Source organism: Siniperca chuatsi, linkage group LG24 (genome assembly GCF_020085105.1).
Source record: "Siniperca chuatsi isolate FFG_IHB_CAS linkage group LG24, ASM2008510v1, whole genome shotgun sequence".
Classification (NCBI taxonomy): Eukaryota; Metazoa; Chordata; class Actinopteri; order Centrarchiformes; family Sinipercidae; genus Siniperca; species Siniperca chuatsi.
Genome location: NC_058065.1, coordinates 9,362,354 through 9,386,567, shown reverse-complemented (window position 1 = coordinate 9,386,567; position 24,214 = coordinate 9,362,354). Strand labels below are relative to the sequence as shown.

General features: G+C 39.4%; 1 protein-coding gene across 6 annotated transcripts in view; it reads left to right on the top strand.

Moving 5' to 3' along the window:
* Positions 1-24,214, top strand: part of atp11a (ATPase phospholipid transporting 11A) — a 55,741-nt gene that overhangs the window by 25,073 nt on the left and 6,454 nt on the right. For 2 of the 6 annotated variants that reach the window (XM_044187848.1, XM_044187846.1), the window contains exons 2-30: positions 3,396-3,518; positions 3,991-4,080; positions 5,253-5,333; positions 5,475-5,582; positions 6,432-6,560; positions 6,699-6,802; positions 6,913-6,960; positions 7,448-7,512; positions 7,862-7,943; positions 9,480-9,630; positions 9,721-9,918; positions 10,063-10,176; positions 10,934-10,993; positions 11,075-11,241; positions 11,388-11,459; positions 12,636-12,709; positions 12,979-13,082; positions 13,766-13,947; positions 14,448-14,699; positions 14,982-15,159; positions 15,347-15,449; positions 15,935-16,080; positions 16,229-16,288; positions 16,421-16,548; positions 17,604-17,739; positions 19,123-19,146; positions 21,388-21,453; positions 21,590-21,693; positions 21,877-22,042. In XM_044187848.1, coding sequence (XP_044043783.1) covers positions 3,396-3,518; positions 3,991-4,080; positions 5,253-5,333; positions 5,475-5,582; positions 6,432-6,560; positions 6,699-6,802; positions 6,913-6,960; positions 7,448-7,512; positions 7,862-7,943; positions 9,480-9,630; positions 9,721-9,918; positions 10,063-10,176; positions 10,934-10,993; positions 11,075-11,241; positions 11,388-11,459; positions 12,636-12,709; positions 12,979-13,082; positions 13,766-13,947; positions 14,448-14,699; positions 14,982-15,159; positions 15,347-15,449; positions 15,935-16,080; positions 16,229-16,288; positions 16,421-16,548; positions 17,604-17,739; positions 19,123-19,146; positions 21,388-21,453; positions 21,590-21,693; positions 21,877-22,042 — 3,315 coding nt within the window. Of the gene's footprint in view, positions 1-3,395; positions 3,519-3,990; positions 4,081-5,252; positions 5,334-5,474; positions 5,583-6,431; positions 6,561-6,698; positions 6,803-6,912; positions 6,961-7,447; positions 7,513-7,861; positions 7,944-9,479; positions 9,631-9,720; positions 9,919-10,062; positions 10,177-10,933; positions 10,994-11,074; positions 11,242-11,387; positions 11,460-12,635; positions 12,710-12,978; positions 13,083-13,765; positions 13,948-14,447; positions 14,700-14,981; positions 15,160-15,346; positions 15,450-15,934; positions 16,081-16,228; positions 16,289-16,420; positions 16,549-17,603; positions 17,740-19,122; positions 19,147-21,387; positions 21,454-21,589; positions 21,694-21,876; positions 22,043-23,499; positions 23,594-24,002; positions 24,107-24,214 lie in introns of all 6 variants that reach the window. The other 4 variants (XM_044187849.1, XM_044187850.1, XM_044187851.1 and 1 more) reach the window with 4 other exon arrangements.

The window sequence follows — 24,214 nt, the reverse complement described above, 5'->3', positions numbered from 1 at the left end:
TCCAAAACAGCCCAAAGTCTCCAGTTACATCCAGGCTAAAGGGCCGAGCGAATACAGGGCAGTTTTATTTTATAAGCCCAGCTTTTATTTTGTGAAGATGCTATTTTATTTGATTAAACACACACAGGCTTTCATGTAAAGAGCTTGAATCCGGATGAAAGCTAAACATAATCGATAGGAGAGATTGTCTGCTTAGAGGCCATCCAGGTTGTGGTGAGAGATGGAGAGGAAAGAGGTGAGAAAACCAATAAAGTTGCATTATGGGCAAAATGGAAGAGCTGACAGTAAGAGAGGAGGCCTACTGATTCTCAGTCAGTGCCATCTGTTTTCATACACTGTGTCTGACCAACACTGATATTCATGTAATAATCCTAATTTTCATACAGTCAGTCATTGTTTATATGATACAGTAGTGATTTGCTCCTGCACATAGTACAGTTTGAGGATTGATACAGATTCATTGTCAAAAATCAAATCCAGTATTTTTGTGTCATTGTGTCATTTGATTAAGAATCAGGTCAGTAGCACTCCAACCAATGATTATTTTCATTATCGATTAACCTGTTGATTATTTTTTGATATGTGTCTATACAATTTTAGAAAATAGTGAAAAATTATACTGTATAATATTATAGCTCACTAGGATGAATTGCTCACTTCCATGTGTGTGTGGTCAGAACCAGCAGGAAACTAGGCACTTCTTTCACTATAAAATACTGTACTTTAATTTACTGCATGTCAGACTTTACTGATAATACACTGTGCTTGTGTGTTCCTGTGTAATGTCCTCTGTTCCATATGCAGACCACTAACAGGAAGTGTGTAAGAAATGTGTTAGGTGAAGCAGACGGAGCAGGCAGGTGGGAGAGAAGAGGAGGAACAGTAACACTGTGTGGGCGACAGAGTTGGCAAGCTGTCCATGCTATCTGGTTTTCATCTCCTCCTTCAGTGTAAATCAGATATCAGTCAGTTGGTGTGGTCCTCTTCCTCTGATATGATGGATATGATGTTGGTTTGATTATATATTTATTTTAGAACGGGCTGTTTACTGGAAACACATAACCCAAAGTGATTGTAGTAACACTGAATGTCAGCACGTAAATCAGCTGCTAGTTTTGCATCTTCTGTCTCAATACGGCATCAATACTGACCTTCAGAGGGTAAAGAAGAGGGCAATGAAGACAGGGAAGTAGGGACGATGTATAGTGTATGTATGTCTTGAAGATATCCATTTTTATTCGTACAATAATTTTCCTTTGCTTTCAATTTTCCTGTTTCCATTCCTTGCTCTCCCTTAGAGAGTTAGAGGCCACAGGATATAAATAGCTCTCCATCTTAAACAAGGTAATCTTAGAGCAGTGAGTAAACCAGTTACTGTGTGTGTGTGAGAGAGAGAGAGTATAGAAACTGGGCCATGCAGCCCCTTGACACTCAATCTCATTCACAGGCCACAGATTACTGTCACCTCTTGTTAGCCTGTGTGAATGTGTGTGTGTTGTTATTGACAGCCATTGGACATGTATAGAAAATATTTCATGAGTGAAAGAGAGAGAGACAACAGAGAGAAAGGATTAGGTGTGTTTAGATTTCAGCTTGCTCGCCCAGGCCGGCCCCTCATTACTACAGTGACAGGTGCTTAAAGATGGCTATGGCCTGCTATGACATGACATGAAAGCCCTCTGGAAAGGGTTCGATCTGTTTGACTGAAGCTGTTAATGACCATTCTCATTTTAAAACATTACATATGCACATAAAAAACAGAGTGGAAACACCAGGAATTTGGAAAAACAAAGCAGAAATCTCGCCAAAAAAAAGGTTTTATGATAAGATATGAATTTGAAGACACCACGTTGGACTTTGGGAAATTATACTGGACATTTTTTGACAAAACGAATAAACAATGAATCCAGAAAATAACCAGCAGAGTAATCGATAATGAAAATAATCATTAGTTGCAGCCCTAGTTTTGTTGACTATGAGAACTGGTGTTTTCATAGGATTGGTGGACTGCATGGAGATAGCACTTGAATAATGTGTGTTCCCAAAACCAGCTGGTCATAAAGTGTGTGTGTGTGTGTGTGTGTGTGTGTGTGTGTGTGTGTGTTTCATTCGAGTCCAGTCCTGTCTGAAGGGTTTAACTGGAGTATTAGAATACCACACCAACAGCCTCTCCAGTCTAATATCTATTAGTTCTTGTTTAAATAACTGTCTGTTGGGATTTGTAGTTATAAGAATGTAATTTTTATTAGAAAAATAAAAAGTTAATGAATACATTCTTTGGATCCTTAATGTTGTGGAGATACTTAAACAGCAGCAGGAAATAGAAAAATGCAGAAAATGGGGTAAGTCTATCATTGGTATCCTCACCACTGCTTCCTTATTGAATGTAAATGTGATAAAAGCAACAAATGCGGTTTCAACCAGCAAACTGAAATGTGTCTGCTCACTGCTCGGCAGCAAAGTTTACAGCTTGGACATGAAATCTGAATTGCTGAAGGCTGTTCAGAAAAAGCCTTTTGAGTTTGATCCCCACTGCAGCAAGTTCATCTTTAGAGGTCATTTTGTGTTTCATGTTACGCTTAAATGTTGTTTTTATATGCACAAAATGTTTAGTGTCTTTTCTTTTTTTTAATTAATTAAATTTTACATATTATACAGAGGGACCATTACTGAGAAGCACTCCAGAAGCCTCCTGTGCACTACATAACTTGTATCACTGGTCATATTTGGTGGAAATGTACTATATTGCTTTATGTGGCGAAACTACATGAGTTATCTGTTTTTCACAGTTTTCAGAGTTAGTGTTTTTCCATTGGAGCTAAACTTTCAGAGTTTCCGGTACATAGTGGAAGAATGAGTAAAAGACCAGTTACAAAATTCACTTCCAACAGGCTTGTCCTTTATCCAGTTTTTATTTTTCACCTTGATGATAAGAAAGAAAAAATAATGAGGGGAAAAACAAAGAGATGTCAAAAGAGCAAAGGCCTTCAGGTGTCTTATCAGTCTGTGTGTGTGTGTGTGTGTGTGTGTGTGTGTGTGTAGGTGTGTATTCTGCATTCCAGTCTAAATCACATGCAGGTCTGTGTATCTGTGGTAACAAAAGCTCTCATTCATTGAGGAGAAATTACTCATTCATTTTAACTCTGTGTAGGAGTGTGTGTGAATGTACAGGATCATCATACATTTATTTATCTCCCATGAAAACCTAGTTAACTTTAGGAGTCCAATAAAAATGACAGATGTTGTTGAATATAAATTCAGAGCTTGGAACCACACTGCATATCACCTACAAAATACCATTTAAAATCAAAACTGACGTTACAAGAAGCACACACACATGTGTATGCTCCAGCACAAACTCAAACTTGCTTTTGTTTTGTTTTTTCTTCCTGCAGTGTGTTGGTGAGGAGAACTGGGTGGACAGCAGGACAATTTACATTGGAAACAAGGAGCCTCCTCCAGGAACTGAGGCCTTTATACAACAAAGATACCCTGACAACAGAATAGTCTCCTCGAAGGTCAGTTAAAACACCCACACAAACATCAAAACACACTTTATTAAGGTCTCACTGAAACAGCATAGATTGGAGAACAAAAAGACATGACATGAAAGAATAGTTTTTACTATAGTACTCTTCAAACTTGTCTTTGTCCTTATTGAAATATCCAGACCTACTCATGGTAAAATCACTTAAAAAGTATCTTTTAATCTACTTTATTCAGACCCTATTGGCATTTGATTGTGTTTGCATTGTCCTATGTGCTTTATCAAAGAAATATGACATTATGTTTCCTCATGGTGCCTGGGTAAAAATATAAAGTTTCAAACTATCTGCATATGATTTTGTGTCACCCTGAGTCTGTTTGGAACTTGTTCCCACTGGATCTGACATGGATAGCTGCTGATAACAGTGTGGCCCCTTTTTAAGTGCTGGGATTTGAACACTGACACTCAATGTTTTGTTTGACTGAACTGTCTCATGTTTCCAGTATACATTTTGGAACTTCATCCCTAAGAATATGTTTGAGCAGTTCAGGAGAGTCGCCAACTTCTACTTTCTCATCATATTTCTGGTTCAGGTAAAAGCTTTTTCTGTTTACTTTTACATTAATTGCAGACTTTTTAACGTATATTTTCCTGTCTTTCCACTGCTTTTGTTTCTGCAAAGCATGCTTCTACAGTATGCTGTAATTAAATGCTTTTAAGAACCATTTTGAAATTTCTGATTAATACATTTGTCATTTCAATTTTGACGTTCGCATTCTGGTCGATATTATCTAACTTGCTGTGTTGTTTTGAATAATATTCTATATTTGTTTATTTATCTTATTGGTAGTGCTGCAATGATATAGTTTTCCCACCGGAATCATTTGATACTTTACATATAGATTGTTTTCTTATGTTTATCATTTTGGTAACGTAGTATAATAGTTCTAAGAGAGAAACCATCACACTAAAAATTCCTTAAATTAAAGGTCTGATTTTATGTATTTATTCTGAGTAGGGCTGCACGATATGGTAAAAAAAAATATCTAATTGCGATTATTTTGACAGATATTATGATTGTGATATGATTCATGATTTGTGGGAATGATCATTTTTGCATCACAATTTAAATTTTCTCTGAAAACGCTATTATGATGATGTGACATTTGTTGGGGTCTGTACTAAACAAACATGTTGTCTTACATCTGGAGAACAAGATTTGCAGGCCGGGGCATCTCTGCAGCACTACAGTACTCCATTATAATGCTGTTTTGTCACACATTGACCTTTCAAAAAATAAGATTTGGATATTGCACTTGACGATAATATTTCGATTAATTGTGCAGCCCTAATTCTGAGTGACATGTCATACAATTTGGCAAGAAACGAGTAGGAAAAATACAAATAACAATAATAATAAACCTTTAAAGGGTACATAAGAAAACAGGCAAAAAAATCTTTTGATTAAAAGCTTTGCAGATGAAAAGCAACTGTTGCTGTAGTTGAACTCACTGTATTCCCCTATTCCAGGAGTATAGTAGAATACTATACTAACTTTATAGCTGGTGAATGCAGCTATAAATTTTCACCCAATGTAATCAAAAGAGCCATTATTTGTCTGTGAGTGTAGGAGAGGAGATTAGGTCCATCAATATTTTTGTACTTGTTATTACCTCCCTGTAAAGGTCAGATATTACTTGTTATATTCCCTTTAAAGCTGTCAGTGGTTTTGATATATTATTCTCCACTAAATGTGTCACTTCAGTTGATCATTGACACTCCCACCAGTCCAATCACCAGCGGACTGCCGCTCTTCTTTGTCATCACAGTCACCGCCATTAAACAGGTGAGACTCAAAGGTTTTCACGACCGATTTAATTTCACTTCACTTTGCTTTATTGACATTAAACACTACACCACCAGCAAAACCTACACACACTTCATCACATAATTTTTACATCCCACCCTCTCTGTCTCTCTCTGTCAGGGTTATGAGGACTGGTTGAGACACAAAGCAGATAACTCTATCAACCAGTGTCCTGTCCACGTGGTGGAGCACGGGAAAGTGGTCCGCAAACAAAGTCGCAAGCTCAGGGTATGTATGTGTGTGTTTGTGTGTGTGTGTGTATGTGTCACCAGATAAATCACTCTCACCCCATATAACATGAACAGAGCTTTGGTGCATTTGTTTTATGGGCTCATGCCGAGGGATTTTCCTGCTACTAAGCTGTGTGTGTGTGTGTGTGTGTGTGTGTGTGTGTGTGTGTGTGTGTGGGCCTACATTTGAGAGCAATTTCACTGTTAAAGTCTGTTACATTAATGTAGTTTATGTAATATATTCAGAGAGTAAAACCGCAGCTAATATAACAGATGATCTGTTACAGGATCAACAGTCCTGTGAGAGAACAAATGTTTGCGACTGTTGAATGAACTTGGAGAGGTTCACAGGTGGAAAAGCAGAAGGTTAGCTTGTTAGGCAATGTGTATTAGTAGAAAGTGCATTGGCAATACTAACGGGATAAGCAGCATGTCACCCTTGAAGACGCTACATCTACGAGGTTGTTTTTCATTCACACCCTGTTGGAAAGTCAGTAGATCTGGTACATTTCATTTCAGCTTTCACCTAACTTCTCCTCCCTCCTTAATGTATCAAATCTAACAAACTAGTTTGTGTGACCAGAGCAAACAAAGGGTAGAGACAAATTTGACCCTGTTGTCTTGGTGTGTAAAATCTTCCACATTGTTTGCTTGAGTCATCAAGTTGACCCGTGTTTATGTTTACTCTCATGTGACCTGAGTGATATGAACAGATACACATTGAAATGAAAATAGTAACATGAAGAAAATGGATTTAAAAACTCAAAATCTTAGTTTGTTACAGTGAGTTTTACTAAAGACACAGTTAATACAAACAGGATGCCTCCTCTCTATCGGTCTGTCTCAGGTTGGAGATGTCGTCTTCGTGGAAGAAAATGAGACTTTTCCGTGCGACCTCATCCTTCTTTCCACGTCCCGAGATGATGGTACCTGCTATGTTACTACAGCCAGTCTGGACGGAGAGAGCAGCCACAAGGTGTGTACAGTGTGTGTGTGTGTGTGTATTAATGTACAGTTAGTTCACTTATCCAACCTGACATCCCTCTTCCTCTCTTTTTATTTACCCATCCATTTTCTCCTTCCTCTCAATGTTTTTTCCATCCTCCCCTCCAAGACATACTATGCAGTTCAGGACACCAAAGCTTACAACACAGAGAAGGAGGTGGACTCCATCAACGCTACCATAGAGTGTGAACAACCACAGCCGGACCTGTACAAGTCAGTACAACACACATACGCATACACACCTGAAAAGCACTGTCTTGCCAAATAAATGTCTGAAACATGTCTTCTGTCACTTCTTTCCTGTTGCCTCTGTCCTACCACAGATTTGTGGGCCGTATCAACGTCTACATGGACAATGAGTCAGTGGCCAGGTAACCCGAAGCCCTAACATGTAGGGCAGGAATATGATCATTTTTTTCTCAGTAATGATCAGTGAAATGACACAATCAATTAAATAATTTTAATTATTATTTTTTTTAATTATAGTATTCCTGTTACTTAGATTTTGACAAGATTGTGGACATTTTGAATTTCACATTTTTTATAGTATGACAAATGAGTTAGGTTTGGGTTTTGTTATATTTCCCTTAGTTCTTTTGTTTGTGATGGTAGTAAAATAGGAATGTAATTTTGGTTCAGTACAGTAACTGCTCACAAACATGGCAAAATGTGTCTCTAAATTTTGTTCAAATTTGTTTCTTTTTGCATTTGTCCTTGAATTTTAGCAGGGCCTTTGTTTTAAAATAAGGCCTTTGTTATTAGGTAGTATACGTTACCTAGGATAAAAGAATACAGCAATATCACCTCCACAATAAGAGGGAGGAAACAGTTGAAAACTGAGCTGTTGTCTGTTTGCAGGCCGTTAGGATCAGAGAACCTGCTGCTCCGAGGAGCCACACTCAAGAACACTGAGCACATCTATGGTAATATCACCTGAAATACACTAATATGCTAGGAAAAAAACAAAAAACTATTCACCTCTGTTTGACAAAAAAAATCTTAAATCAAAGTCTGCTTACTAGCTTTTTCTGGAGCTTTTAACTGCTTCTCACTGTCTTTCTCAGCGGATGGAGTTGCGTCAGCTGTCATCAAGTGACCCAAGTATGGAACTTTGGTCACGTAGTGGTCAGATAAGGTGTATAAGGTTGCATATATCTCCATGACAACTCGCAAACTCCATCCACTGGCGAAGACAGTTAGAAGCAGTTAAAAGCTCCAGTAAAAGCTAGTAAATGGACATGAACTCTTACATTCACCTCTGCCTCCCTTTAGCGGTTGTCATCTACACCGGCATGGAAACCAAAATGGCTCTCAACTACCAGTCCAAGTCTCAGAAACGATCTGCAGTGGAAAAGTAAGTTTGCTCTCTCGCTTTCATTTTCATAACTCATATTATTATTAAATTGTTTCTTGACGGGAACTTGTTAGCATTGATTGACATCACTATCCATGCTTTACAGTCTTTGGCAGCATCCTTTTTCTTAATTAATGCTGGCTTAGATAATCATTTATATTTTTTAACCATCCCTCTATCCATCTATTAATTTCTTCATTTATTCACTGGCTGAGAGTCCTTGTGTCTCTCTGGCTCACTGCACTGACTGGATCTCTTTCTTCCCATCTGGTGTTGACATGCATCTTGTATCCAGATGGCTTGTAGATATGACTGGCTGGAGGTGGATTACATTTACACTTGGTAACAGCGTGTGCCTGATTAACTCGTTGGAAGTGTATTTGTCTTCCTTTTGCCAAAATGAACTTGGAACTTGTAAATGCCTCGTCTCAGCTGTTCTCTTTACACGAGTATCTATTCTGACAAGTACAGTGTGTTACAATCCAAACTGCCTTTTACCTATGGGACTGGTCTGCACTTTCTTTCACTTTTGTTTGCCTGGTTTCTATCTGTGGATCAGAGATAGTTTTTTGTGTTGATGTGGTAATGATTGCACCTTCCTTACATCGTGGGTTTATTTGCGCCTCTATGTGTTTTTACTGTCTCAATCCATTGTGAGAATTAGTGCAGGAAAGTTATTATGTAGCTTCAGTATGTATTGAACTTTTGATATATATTTTTTTGTTGTTGTTTTTCGAGTTGTAGGCGTTCTGCAGCTTTTAGGCCACAAAGGGGGCTAACAGGTTGTGCTGGTATTGAGTTGAAGTTAAATTAAATATATGTATGCTGTGTTGTCCTTCCAAAATACTGAAATTATGGAGCGTTTTACTTTATTTACTGTGATAAGTGGTCTACTTCTACTTTTGTATTATTTTTCCACTGAATACAAACTAAACTGCAGCAATTAGGATTTGCAGTAGCACTGAACAGCAGGGACCGAATCAGGGTTTGTACAGCAACGGCAAGCCCCGAGGGCAAATCATGTCAGCCACCAGCTGCACCACTTAAAGTAAGCTACACTTGTCATAGTATTCAAGTCGCTTCCATTGCGATCGCTGGCAGTTAGTTTGGTAACGTACAAAAGCTGAGTCAGCAGGAGAAGGCCTCAGCTTTTGTTAGTGTCATACTATTTCCCTCATGCAGTATGTAACGGTGCAGACCTTGTACATACAGTACAACTCCGAAAAGTATCAAGCTGTCCATCCCTTTTTTGCCAGCACTAGTGAGAATTTGTGATATTGTTAGGGAAAAAACGGGGTCTAGATCCATGCGAATGGGTTGCACCACATGCCTATAACGAGTAGAATGAATCCCGCAACCCATGAATGTCACATTCACATATTATGGTAATTTCTTCAAATCATATCCCTTCTTCCTTGGTTTATATTCCACATCCAGCTTTCTCTGCGCAGGTGTGTGAAATATACAGAAGCACCTTATGTAGAAGTCCGCATTGACTCTGGTATGTAAAATGTTTCTTGTTGTCTCCCCGTGCAGGTCAATGAATGCTTACCTGGTGGTCTACCTGTGCATTCTCATCAGCAAGGCCCTCATCAACACGGTGCTGAAATACGTGTGGCAGGCCGACCCCAACAGAGACGAGCCCTGGTACAACCAGAGGACAGAATCAGAGAGACAGAGGCACATCGTGAGTCTGTTAATTACATTGCCTCCATCTAGAAAAAAAAACGATTCCTTCATCCCCTCTTTACCTTATCATACTCTTCCTCTTCCTCAGGTGATCAGGGCATTCACAGACTTCTTGGCCTTCATGGTTCTTTTCAACTACATCATTCCCGTCTCCATGTACGTCACTGTGGAGATGCAGAAGTTCCTGGGCTCCTATTTCATCATGTGGGATGACGAGATGTTTGACGAGGAGCTGGGAGAGAGAGCCGTGGTCAACACGTCAGACCTGAACGAGGAGCTGGGACAGGTAGCAAAGAACGCTTTACTCAGAACAGACTAACGTAGCAAACAGCAAAGCAAACATTGCTGTGCTGTGCAGAGAAGTGTTCAAGAAATTAGATGTGAATTAACATCACAAACATACAGAACACTTATCCTGCTCTCGTTCCAGGTGGAGTATGTGTTTACAGACAAGACAGGGACTCTGACAGAGAACAACATGGAGTTCATAGAGTGCTGTGTGGACGGACACGTTTATGTACCTCATGCTATCTGTAACGGACAGGTAACGACCTGATGGATGGATGGATGTTTGTAATTATTTTCTGGAAGCAGACTTTAGGATTATTGAAGCTTCTGATCTCGAGCTTTCTGCTACATCTCAATGTCTTCAGCAAATTTCTGTTGATGAAGACAGAAAAATCTACAATTTCCAAGGTTAGAATGAACTTTCATGCTCAGTCTCATGCACCAAATTATAAAATAAACTCCCACCCCCTCACTCACAGCACATCACACTAGTTTGCCGTTTTCTCGCTCTTGTTGACCAGTTCTATTATTATTCCTCCCTATTGCACACATATCAGTGGTCCCGATTCCTGTTGTAAAAATCAAACATGTTTAAAATAATCTTAATGAGAATGAGTGGCAGCAACTGGATCAGAAGACAAACGATTCTGTCTAATTTTTCCTCAATGAACACTTGTCATCAAGCCCATACTAACATGAAGTAAGGAGTTTTCTGTATATTATCTGTATTCTGAATTCTGTATATTTGTGTTTGTATTACAAATATTTCAGCTGTGTTCAGATGCTTTCATCAATTATTCCCATTCATGTTCTTTGATTCACTGTTTTCTATTTGTGTCATTTTGCACACTCCGGCATACACCCCGTACATTTTTTACTTATTATTAGTATATTCCTACTCAGTTCACTCTAGTGTTGTAATTGTGACTGCACTATATTTTAGAACTCCACATGTTCTCCTGTTTATGTTAACATCATCATATTTAAATGTACTTAATTTGTGTTGTGTCTAGATAATACCTGGTGCAGCCAGTATGGACATGATCGACACATCACCGGGTCCTGAGGCCAAGGTGAGCATAGCCCCAGTTTGAGTGCATTTGTGTGTGTGTGTGTGTGTGTTAGAGTAACACTGTGTTGGCCGTCCACCACAGGAGCATGAGGAGCTGTTTTTCCGGGCGCTGTGTTTGTGCCACACGGTGCAGGTGAAGGAGGAAGAGACGGTGGACGGGATCAAGCATGGCATCCACCAGGGCAAGTCCACTTCCTTCTACATCTCCTCATCTCCAGACGAGGTGGCGCTGGTGGAGGGCATGAAGAGGTGGAGCACTCACACACACTCACAAACACAATGGCAGTGATAATCAGACTGTTGAATTGCGAATAAAGCCATTTTCCCTCACTCACATACACACATTCAGTTCATTCACCCCATTTCTAATAATGGTGTTTTGCTCTGTGCCGCAGGCTCGGTTTCACCTATCTGAGACTCAAGGACAGTCACATGGAGATCCTGAATAGGGAGGATGAGATGGAGAGGTGAGTGTATCAGCTTTTCATTTATTTTATAAGTTATTTATAGCAGATATAGTACTTATTATTGTTTTGTTTTTAACACACAACTTGAGAGCAGTGATTAGAGTTGATCTGAACTGCATGTGTATACTGTAATATTATGTCACTACAGCAACAAGTGGGAGTTGCCTAGTAACGGCTGAAACCAGCAGCCTTCCAGCAATGAGTATAAATATAGAACAGTGATGAACAGAGATGTTTGTTGTTGGCTGAAAACTTTGTAGCATTTTCAGCTTTCAAACGGATGATCATCTGTGTTTGAGTTCATTAAGTAGGATTTTTAAAGGTTTGTATAAGATTTTAATTGGAGATGTTCCATATTTTAATGGACTGGTATCAAAATAATGCCGATCAAAATCCGATCCTTTCTTTACTGTACTCTACTGTGTTTTGTCATCTCAGCTTGCTAGTGTTGCAGCGCTGCTCTCCTTAATGACAGCCGGCTCTACACTGCGAGCATTTCGCTCCATATGTGAGTGAAAATTAGTGTGTAAATGTGAAAACTGATTTGGTCGCACCAGTAACTCACTCTGTTCTGACGCCCTGGTTGGCAAAATACACAGATTTGCTAAACTCCGCAAAGAGCAGTGTACAAAACATTCAGCTAGCAGCTTCTCCATGAGTATCTTCTTGGCAGTCCAAAATTCAACTTGGCTGTTGTCGGATTTGTGTGCTCTCTACAGCCGATTGTTTATGAGGTAAAAGAAGCATCACTCTGTAAGTGTTTTTGTGGTCCCAACAACTTCAACAGAGTGATGCTTCTTCTCTCTTGCGGATTGCTTTATGTCAATTTCAGGAGTTGCATTTTCCCAGTTAAACTTTCATTCATATCACATCAATAATTTAAGCTGATCCACTTTATGGTTTTGAATCAGGATCTTCAGTATTTGGATCAAGAAGCTTGTGAAAAATAAGATTAAATCAAATTAAGAAGGCTAAGGCTGTTCAGTGTGTCAGATACATATTTAATCAACATAAATAAAGGTAAGGTAAATAGGATTGGATCGGAATCTGTATCAGCAGATACCCAATAATAAAGGACTCAGGAACGTGCCAGAAAAACTTGATGGGGACATAGCTATTTTTAATGTAACTACAGGATAATTTCAATGTTGTTTGTGTGTGTTTTTTTTTTATCAGGTTTGAGCTGCTGGAGGTTTTGACATTCGACTCAGTCAGACGAAGGATGAGTGTCATTGTCAGGGCCAGCACTGGTAATACACTTCAGACTGTCGATATGCATGTATCTGGTTAGGTTTATATGTATGTCGTAGAAAAGGTTTCAATCTCACAATTGAGAATGACTTCCGGATGGGAGCCGAAACTTCTTGATTCTGAAAACAGTGTCCAGATGACTACGATTGAAACCTTTTCTACGATAGAACACTCCTGGACGAATGAGGGACTACACCGTCTTGTTTATATGTATGGTTTCTCTCTTACACACTTCCCCCTCTTCTTTTTTGCTTGTGTGTGTGAGCAGGTGAGCGTTATCTGTTCTGTAAAGGTGCAGACTCCTCCATCTTCCCCAGGGTTGTATCAGGCAAGGTGGATCAGGTCAGAGCTCGGGTGGAGCACAACGCAGTGGTGAGAGCACACACACACACACACACACACACACAATTTTTCTCTTTCTCTGATACTATAGATTCATAAAATTACAGAGGGCATTTTTCTCTTGGAACATTATTTCCATGATTCAACGTGAGAGAGTTTCAAAGATTGTGTGACCTTGGTGGTTTCCACGGTTACAGAACATGACCACAGCGGTTTCCATGGTTACCACATGAAGTCGGTCAGTGGAGCATGGCCCACTTCCATCAAACAGTTGTTCTGTATTTTTCCATAGAGGGTCCAGTGGGGCTTCTAATAGACAAAAATTCCAGTTTTTCCCGTCAGCTGTTAGACATTGCAGCTGATTAACATCTATTTCATAATATCATTGCTCCAGTCCTGCAGTCTGTGGGACTAAGTAGCGCTACACTTTATCAAAACATATTTTGTGAAAGAAGAAGGTACTCTAAAGAAAGGACCCATTTAAATTAATCAATGGCTCGCTTGTCGTCGTTGCAGCTGTAGATAAATTGTAGCTTTTGGTGCAAACAGGAGGATCTATGGTAGGTGTAGTTCTGGTGAGGTTGAAATAGAAAGAGGAGTTGCTGCCCACACACTCTCATTTAAGGCCTAAAATCAAGCAAATATCTATAAATATCTATAAATATCTATATATAAAAAGTTCTAACCTTGTTTGAATCTCACCTCTCTTCCAGGAGGGTCTGAGGACACTTTGTGTTGCCTACCGGCCTCTGAGTCCAGAACAGTACCAGGAGATTTGCCACCTGCTGAACGGGGCCAAGTTGGCACTACAGGACCGAGACAAACGACTGGCTGAGGCCTACGACCTCATCGAGAAAGACCTGATACTGCTGGGAGCCACTGCTGTGGAGGACAGGTAGAGGATCTCTTTTAAAGGACAATTTTGCTGCTAATTATATAGAAATCCAGTCTTTACTTTTTCTCTGTTATAACCATTATAGGTTATGCTTGGTTGCTTGCTAGGTTATGCACTTTTGGGATTTAAATGTCTGTACTTCAAACAACCCTACAATAAGCACTAACTCTTGTTTCTGTGCGTGCTGCCGCCATGACAAGTGCTGCCCCACTTCTCAGTGAGCCAAATTGAGTGGGGTCAAGAGGCAGTTCAATGATCCGATCGCACGCGTCCTACTAAAGCAATTATAGTGCAGACTTAAAAGGTATCGTTAATCTAGAGGGTATTGCAAGTCAACTCGTCCTGTGCAGAAAGAGGCAGGGTGTGAATAATCCAAGTATTGTTATAATGTATGGCTCTGTTGTTGCTGGGGTATTTTCTCCTACCCCTAATGAATATTTACAGATCACTTAAGTTCCTCCCTTTCTTTGTCTGTGTTGTCCTACTTTCCTTCACAACAGGCTCCAGGAAAAAGCAGCAGACACCATTGAGTCTCTCCACAAGGCAGGTATGAAGGTGTGGGTGCTGACCGGTGATAAGATGGAGACGGCGGCTGCAACCTGCTATGCCAGCAAGCTGTTTCACCGCAACACCCAGATCCTGGAGCTGACCACCAAACGCACCGAGGAGCAGAGCCTTCACGACGTCCTGTTTGACCTGAGCAGGACTGTCCTGAGGCAGCATGGAGGCATGACGAGGGACACCTTCTCTGGGTGTGTGTGTGTGTATTTTTGTGAGACAGTTTTAGATTCCCTGATTGTCAACCTTGTAGAAAGACGGTGTAGTCCCTCATTCGTCCAGGAGTGTTCTATCGTAGAAAAGGTTTCAGTCGTAGTCATCTGGACACTGTTTTCAGAATCAAGACGTTTCGGCTCCCAAAACGAAACGTCTTGATAAGACAACAATAGAAGAAAGTGTATTGTTGTAGCTGAATGAAATCCGGTTTTTCCCTTGTTGTTGTTGTACAGACTGGTATTTGTCTTCTGTGTGTCCAGTTTATCAGGTGACTGTACTGACTATGGTCTGATCATCGATGGAGCCACCCTCTCTGCAGTGATGAGGCCTGCCCAGGAGGACTCAAACTCAGGGAACTACAAAGAGATCTTCCTAGAAATCTGCCGCAACTGCAGCGCCGTGCTCTGCTGTCGAATGGCGCCACTCCAGAAAGCGCAGGTACAAAGACAGCACCTGTATTCTTCTTAGACAGACGTCAGTCAGAATGAGTAGCGGTGAAGCAGTTGTTGATGGGTTTCACTCGTATCATTAAGAATCAATATCGATCTAAACTGAAATATACGTCTGCATCCTGCAGTAATGCTTTGTGCTGTATAACGTCGCTTTTGCTTTCTTGTATTTCTAGATTGTGAAGCTGATCAAAGACTCTGAGGAGCACCCGATCACGCTGGCCATTGGAGATGGAGCTAATGATGTCAGCATGATCCTAGAGGCCCATGTTGGCATTGGTTAGTACTCTGGCAGTTTTTTGTCCATCCTGCGCTACGAAACTAACATGCTACATCCCTGTAAACTGACCTCTTATTAACACCTTCTGCAACTTATTCAGCCTTTATTTACATCCACATCTGATGTACAGTGAAAGAATTGCTGCCCTTTTTATACACAGTCCCCCATGTTTAGGAGATAACTGGACAAGTTAACATAAACCTAAAAAAGTCATCATATTTGGTTGCAAATGCCTTCAAGTGTGGTCCTCAAATGCCTCAGGCTTGGTTGCCTTATCTGTATGTTTAGGATTGTTGTTTTACTGCATTGTCCTAAAATTGGGGGATAAAGCATAAAAAGTGCCACTAGTCCTACACCATTCACCCAATAACACCTCTTAAAGCTAAAAGTCAGCCCTTTAACCCAACTCACTGCCATAATGCTCTCAACTGTATATGTGTTTAATTATGTAATTTTAATGACAAATCTCTGTCTGCCTCTCCAGGTATCATGGGTAAGGAGGGTCGTCAGGCAGTGAGAAACAGTGACTACGCGATCCCAAAGTTCAAACACCTCAAGAAGATGCTGCTCGTCCATGGACACTATTACTACATACGCATCTCTGAACTCGTGCAATACTTCTTCTACAAGGTAGTGTGTCTGCTCTTTTCATGTACAGTGTTTGTGTATTTAGTTTCTAGTTTTCTTTTTTGTCTTGTATAGAAACAAAAGGGAGCTTCTGTTGAATTCTATCACTGCCTGCTTTTCTTCTCTCATTTGTTTTCTTTCTTTTCCGCAGAATGTCTGTTTCATCTTCCCGCAGTTCCTCTACCAGTTCTTCTGTGGCTTCTCACAACAGGTAGGTATACACACACACACACACACACACACACACACACACACACACACACAAGTACACAAAATAAACAAACAAGGAATGAAAGACAAAAATAACTAAAAATGCTTAAATCTTCTCTGCCCTTCTCCCCAGCCTCTGTATGATACAGCCTACTTGACTCTGTACAACATCAGCTTCACCTCGCTGCCCATTCTGCTCTACAGTCTCATAGAGCAGCACATTAATATGGACATCCTGAAGAAGGACCCATCTCTCTATAGGTTAGTGCTGATATCTGGCAATGTACAAATACAAAATCTGCAGTGTCTGTAAATGTGTGATGTACAACTGTTACCAGCTGTTACTTTCCTGTACAAAAAAGTTAGACAGATTAGAGTTCTCAAACCATTAAAAGTTTACATACGTGTTGGAATATTTAATTTTGGTTGTGGAAATGAAGAGTTCCCAACAGTCCAGCTTGATGTTTAACCTCCTGGAACAGGTCCAGATCAGATCTAGATCGCCATGGCAGAAAGAGATACTCGATTGAATAAGACTCTTTGGAGGTCATCTCACATCAGCCACAATGATTCAGCCAACTCCAGCACATAATGCAATATAATGGCCTGTGTTATGCTGAAGTGTACTACAGAGTTTACTTCAGCCTCATAATCAAACGAAACTGATGAATATTTAAATTTCAGGTTATTTTATACATTTCAGACATTGTCAATCATAATACCCTCCATTGGATGATTTATGTAATAGCAGAAGTATTTCCAAAAGCAAGAGAGTGCACTAACTCAATTTGACTATAATAAACTGCAGGCATAAACATTTTCTATTGATTTTACATCCATGCATGAGACATTTGTTCAATACATTCACATCAGGCCTCGAAGGGCAGAAACCTCCCACTTTGATTGGGTTCAGTTTGGTCAGAGCTCAAATATTTCCAAATTGAAAAATTGAGGTTTCACATGAATAGATGAAGCATTTTTCTGCTCAGTCTGGATTCTTCCTTTTCCCATCGTATGACCCTCAAAAATAACACTGGATATATTGTTCTTTGTCACAAACAATGAGTCTTCTGAAGGTGCATAAATGGTCTCAGGTCATTTTGTACTTTAGTGTTTATAAGGTGCCTATATCTGTGATGTATTCATGAATTATTGCATATGAATGATATGCTAAATTAAAATATTTCATTATAGTCTTTTCTGGTTAAGGTCCTCCCAAAGGCAGCTAATGTAGCATTGATCAATAAATGTGTAATCACTCATATGAGAGGTGGTCAACATGAGTCATTCATACTGTTTACTGATTGTCGTCACAGAGATATTGCTAAGAACTCTTTGCTGCGGTGGCCCATCTTCATATATTGGACTATCCTGGGTGTATATGATGCCATCGTGATGTTCTTTGGTACTTACTTCCTGTTTGACAACACCACTTTCACCAGCAACGGACAGGTAACATCCATGTGTCTATGACAGCCCCTTTAATTCAGTCAAGGAGAGTCATTTTATTTATTGAAAACAGTTTTTACTTGGACCTTTTATGGTACATCTTTGCAAGTAAAATATCCACAGGCTGCTTAATGATGACATAACTGTTGGCTATTTTTCCAACTTTGTATTTTTCAAAATTGTCTGCACCCCATTTTATTGATTAGCACAGTTTGTAAAAGAAACTCATGGATGTTGGACATTCAAATTTCTATTAAACTGTAGGCTGCATACTTCAATAGAACACATTTTGTTTTGATTTTCTATTATAATTTGTCAATTTGCAGATTCTCGACAGGCTCGTGCCTGTCATGATGCAGAACGCATCTATAATTTGCTGCTTGTCATTTGTCTTTTTCAGTCTATTTGGGATGTTTTAAGTCTATTAATGAACATAAACCAAGGGTATTGTTCTTTGTGGCGCAAATCTCAGCTTATTCCCCACCTTTTTTTATTACGCAGGTTCAATGTGTATTAACTGTAGCCTTTATTGATAGACTTAGAGTTGCTTGGACAGTGGATTTCTTAATGTCTATCAACTACTGTGAAGTTAAAAATGATTCAGTAGTACCTTTGCACCATGCCTGTAGCACCTTATTATGTAGTAAGCAGTTAATTTATAGGTAACATTAAAGGTGTACAGTATTTAGTAAATGCACCAGGTACCATGTACCAATTTTTTTAATTATGTGGCAGTTTTCCTCATAATGCACTTGTTAATTACCTGATATTTGGTAAAACTTCACCAGTTACTTACTAGTAATTACTTCTTACTACATGATTATACAGTATATGACATACCCGATAGATACTCTGCTCTATAATGCAACACTGGCGGTTTATTTTCACAGCAAATGTGCAGCACATGATGGTAAAATGTGTGGTACATTTCCAACCCCTCAACTGACAGAAAAACCTACCTGTACATTTCTACAAAAAAAAGAAACTACATTTTTAATTTGTTTCCCAGGCCGAAAAGGTTTCAAGGCTGCTGTTCTAACTTGTGCCCATTAGTAAAAAATAACACCTGTACGTCTGTACTTAAAAAGCTGATAGATGTTCTCCTATTCACATCCAAAGACACAACACCATGGCGGGTTTTCCACCATCTTTCTCTGTGTTTCTCTATTTGTTTCCTTTCATTTTCAAGCAGCGTTACTCTCCCAGAAACCTTTTGGACTGCGTTGAGTTGCTTTTTTTATGCGTTGGATTTTTATTCTTCTCCAGCCACAAAACTGTTGTTTATTTTATTATGATTTTCTTCTTCTGGCCTTCTCCTCTTCTTCTTCTTCTCCTCCTCTTACCTTTGTGTTGCTTTTTCTTTTTGCTTCTCTTTCCTCCTCCCAGCTAATGACAACCAACACACAGATGGTAAGCCTGTCCCTGTCTCTCTGTCATCTCTCCTTAGTTTCAGTTTCCAATATCCTGTTTCGTCCCGTCACACAGCCTGATACCAAACCACCCATCATCCGTTCACCGTTCATCTCATGTCCAGCCCTTAGTGCTTGCTGTAGACACATCAACTGTAGGCTTTTGTGTAGTGACCCTCCTTTTGCGTAGTGATTGAACACCTTAACTATACATTCTGTGTGCATTGTGCATGTGTGTGTGTGTGTGTGTGTGTGTGTGTGTGTGTGGCAGTTGCCATTGTGTTACAACTTCAGTTAAAATCAGGGGATAAATGAATATAGAAAAGTAGTTGCACCCCTACTTCCATAACATGACATTTGAGACATTTAGCCATCTTTCTAATCTAATTCTCCCTCAGATGATGGTGCTCCTTTTAGAGCAGAAGAACATTGTCACATTTGTGGTTACTCTCTGAACCATCAGGACTATTTTTAGGCTTATTTGTAAAGAAATAGCAGAGCTGGAGTCAAAATGGGATGCAAAGAAGTTGGTAGAGATGGAGACATGTTAACAGAAAGCAAAAGGTGCATTATGTACATTTGCGTATGTGAACAGCTGCATTCCATTCCATTAGTCTTTATAATAGTAATATAATATTACAGTCCTGTTTTATTTCATATTTTAATAAACACCTTCAGCAAAATCAGCAGTGATTACCAGTTTCTCTGATTTGCACACTCACATGGCATAGCTCTGCTTTACCAGCAAACTAGCAAACAAAAACAGGCCACATTTAAATTGTCTTGGTCAATAGCTGCTCTAGGTAATAGATTTGACTTAAGTCTGTGATTGTTGAAAGTCCAGGACCAAACAAGCACCTCGCTGCTATTATATCTCTGTAATTCTACTTTAATAATAGCAAGCCCTTTGGCTTTGTCTTGGCACTTGAGAGAGCTTGTAATATTAACCATAAGACTGACAGTCTGGTATTAAAAAGTATGTATCTTATAACTCATTACTGTCATCTTTTCATATGTCACTATCAACATGACAACCGCCACATATTCAAGTGGCCTTTAAAAAGCTCTTTTCATGCTTGTATTTATGTTTGTTTTTACTTGTCATTCATATAGATGTCATTCATATATGACATCTCTAATTTATTGTCATGTATTCAACACATTTAAGGAAACAACAGCAAAAATAAAAATGTTATATATTATAATGCTTCTTGCATGCTAGTAGCCAAAGAGTGCAAAGTTAAGCCAGGGTGAAAATTTTGATTTTGGGAAATAATCTTCATCGCTATCATGAATTTTCAAGAAAAAGTACATTTAATTGTTGGTTTCATTTAGGGCCTCTGATCCAATGGCCATCATCATCTTAATGGCATTATGTCAGGATTATTATGGAAAAACAGGCATTGATACTCTAGTCTTCTCTAGTATAATTAAGAACTCCACTATCTGCCATTCCCAGAAATTAACAAAGCTTTTACGCAGGTTAAGTTGCAATAATAGCCGTGTCAACGTCCTCTGTGCTGTAAACAACGTTTCCTCCCAAATCCAGCCTAATGACACTAAATATAAATTGCAGTAGAGAGGCTGATGTTTCAGATTTACATGACTAATTATTATTTGTTCATTTATAAATTGTACACGTGGCACATTTAACACGTTTTCTTATCAGGATGACATGCACATCACTTCTCCTGGTAATATTTAAGTCATTTAAAAACACCTCATCTCACTTGTTTCCCATCCATCAGTCATCTGACAATCTATTCTTCACCTGAATGCTGCTGTCTGAGTACCCTGCCATCTGTTTGATTGATTGATTCCTTATTGAATACGTGCATTTAAGTTTATCTCTGTGTACCATATTAACACCAGGCCTCAAATGACCTGAGTGCATTTACTTGTGAAATGTACCTAAATATAGTCATGTGCCCTGTGATGCATGTTAATGCCAGGCATATAGAAGGTATTTAAGCATTTAATAAACATTATTTTCACAACACACAAAAGAATATTTACTTAGACAGTTGCTTAGAATCTGTTTCACTTATATCTGGTTATGTGACATTGTACAATGAGCTGCAAAAAACATATACTGTATGAACTCACTGTTGTGACAGTATGAATGGCATTCAACGTGAAGTTTATAACAAAAAAATACTGAACACAAAAAAATGTACTGAACAGAAATATTTTTATTTGAAATGTGTTACTAACAGCATCTGTTGTCACTTTGCCTTTGCAGATGTTTGGAAACTGGACATTTGGGACGCTGGTCTTCACTGTGCTTGTCTTCACTGTCACATTCAAGGTATCCACACATACAGACACACACATACAGCATCTGCACTGCAAAGCTGGATTAAGCCTCACTGGTATCATTAAAGTGAGCTATGAAGTTTGACAGGTCGAAGGTTCCCCTCTCATCTCTCCCCTCTCTCCTGTAGTTGGCTTTAGATACTCATTACTGGACTTGGATCAACCATTTTGTCATCTGGGGCTCACTGATTTTCTTTGTAGTCTTCTCTCTGCTGTGGGGTGGAATCATCTGGTAAGCTCTGAAAAAGTTTGAACTCTTAAAATAATGTTTTAGTGTGGATTTCCTAAGTTGCTGTAGGCATGATTTTTATGTAAAAGCAAATTCCAATGCCACTAAAGTGTTGATTAGAGAGTCAGTGAATGAGTTGGCCTCACACCTAAAAAGTTAATGAAAGAAATATTTTCTCTCCTCCAGGCCCTTCCTCAACTACCAGAGGATGTACTATGTGTTCATGCAGATGCTGTCCAGTGGTCCGGCCTGGCTCAGCATAATCCTTCTAATAGCAGCCAGTCTGCTGCCAGATGTGGTAAAGAAGGTCCTCTGGAGGGCCCTGTGGCCCACCACTACTGAACGCATACAGGTGGGTGCATACATATACATACTGTTAAGTTTGTATTTACCGCAAAACAACTGAGAAAGCTCAGTTTACACAGTTTAACAGCTCCCTCTACTTGTTGTGTTTCATAAATCAATTTACCAGATTTACCTCCAAACTACTTTTACTTTGTGAAGAACAAGACAACTCAATATTTTTCAGTAACATTTGCTACACTAATTCACCAGTTTAAAGCTTTATAGATAAACGTATAGTACTGTTTATTAACTGTGTCAAATGTCTAATTGATGACTGTGGGCCAGCAGATGTACGCTGGCTTTGGCTACGTCCCTGCTCTGTTGGATGTAAGTCAGTAAGCCCCTCTCTGTCTGTGTGCAGTGCTCCTTTATTTCTAAATCAATGTATACAAAAATGTATACTTTAGAAATGAGAGGCAGAAATGCAGCCATCATAGTTATTATTTTACTCTCCTACAGAGGCTGGGAGTTCTGCTATGAAAATATGTTTTGTTAGTAATGACATAATATTAATTGTTAGCAGGTTACAGTGTAGAAAATGTGCACTGAAGTTGCATAAATGCTGTGTAAAAACTATACATTTTGAACATGTAATAGAGGTAAGTGTGGTGTTGAAGAGTCCTATATTATTTTATTTAAGGCTATAACAGTTCAGGAGGACTACATGAGGTGCCCAAAGGAGAAATATGTTTTTAGTACCTCGTGTTACGGCTTTATTTGATCAGGAATAAACAAAATGGACCATTTCTTGGCTGCAGAATGATATGATCAGAGGTCTAAACAGTGACATGTTACGCAGAAATAATTAAAGTCAGTTAGAAATACTGTAGGATTCAGTATTCAACAAAATATCAATTATGAATAAACTATAAAAATTGTTTGCATAAAATAATAGAAATAAGAACACTTGCTGTCCCGGGCTCTGGAATCTAGTCACAGGGGAGCTATTGCAAAGCACAGCACTAATGTTATTTTACAGTACATGGAGAGCTGGGGAATTTCCACCAAGCCTGTATTCTTACACTGTGTTTGATGGTTGGATCAGTTGCTGTAGTGACATCAACCTTTCTAGGTTGCACTGAGAAAATCAATCAAGAAAGTAAATGTGTACAAATATGTGTAGCCTGTCAAATGTGTTTGTTTTCAAACTGTTTTCAGTGCGGTTTGAACATTAACCTCCTAATGACCTGAACAACCTTCTATATTTCTTCCTACATGCCCTAAACTGCTCCTTTCCCTTATAATAGCTGTGGTTGTGGAGAGCTGGAGAGATATTTCTGATCCTCTGAGACAGACTTTATCTTCTCATGTCTGTAAATGTGACCTTTTGATTTTGATTTCAATCGCACAAATTGATCATGTGGCATTTTGAAACATTTGACTGATCTCCAGAGCTTTAACTCTTCCCTCTGACTTCCTGGTTCCTCCCTTCCTCTTCTCCTCCCTTATCACTCCCTCTGGCAGACTAAGCGTCGGTGCCTTGCCTCTGAGCCCTCCACCATCTTTATGCTGTCTCAGACTTCCAGCAGAATCAGTTTCTAACCCAGCCCTCCTAGAGGTGACCCTCTGCCTTTCCTACTGTCTCTAACTTGTGTAGAATCCCTCTTTCTCTGTATTTTCCTTTTTTGTACCCTCTTACTTTCTCCATACCACAATTTTGCATGAAGTGAACAGTCTGATTGCATGCCAGTGCATCTATATCTGGATTTACACAGGCAGAGTAAAAAACAAACCAAAACTCAAATTGTGTTCCTCTGCCTGTAGTGTAAATGCAGCGTATCTGAAGTGTTATGTGTGACCTTCATGACTTTTTGTTTTAGAAATCAGTTTTCTTTTGTAACACTGAGGTTAGACTGTGTGTATTTTTACGTGTATGTGGTATACCATTAATGTGTTAGTCTCTGAATGTATGTGTGTGGGTCTGTGTGTGTCTGTGTGTGTGTGTGTGTGTGTGTGTGTGTCCATAGCGTGTGAAGGATAATAGAGTGTATCAGAGGGCCCTGGCCTACCGGTGTTCTGACTCCTTACTAGATGAAGTAGCTGTCACAGAAGCCTAGAGGGCTTCAGCACGGTAAATGGCTGGACTGGGTAATGGTGGTTGGCGTTAACATCCTGCAGTAATGGGGTTTACTTTGCCGTGGTGTGTGGTTTCAGAGATTTGACTTCTGAGAGTTCTATC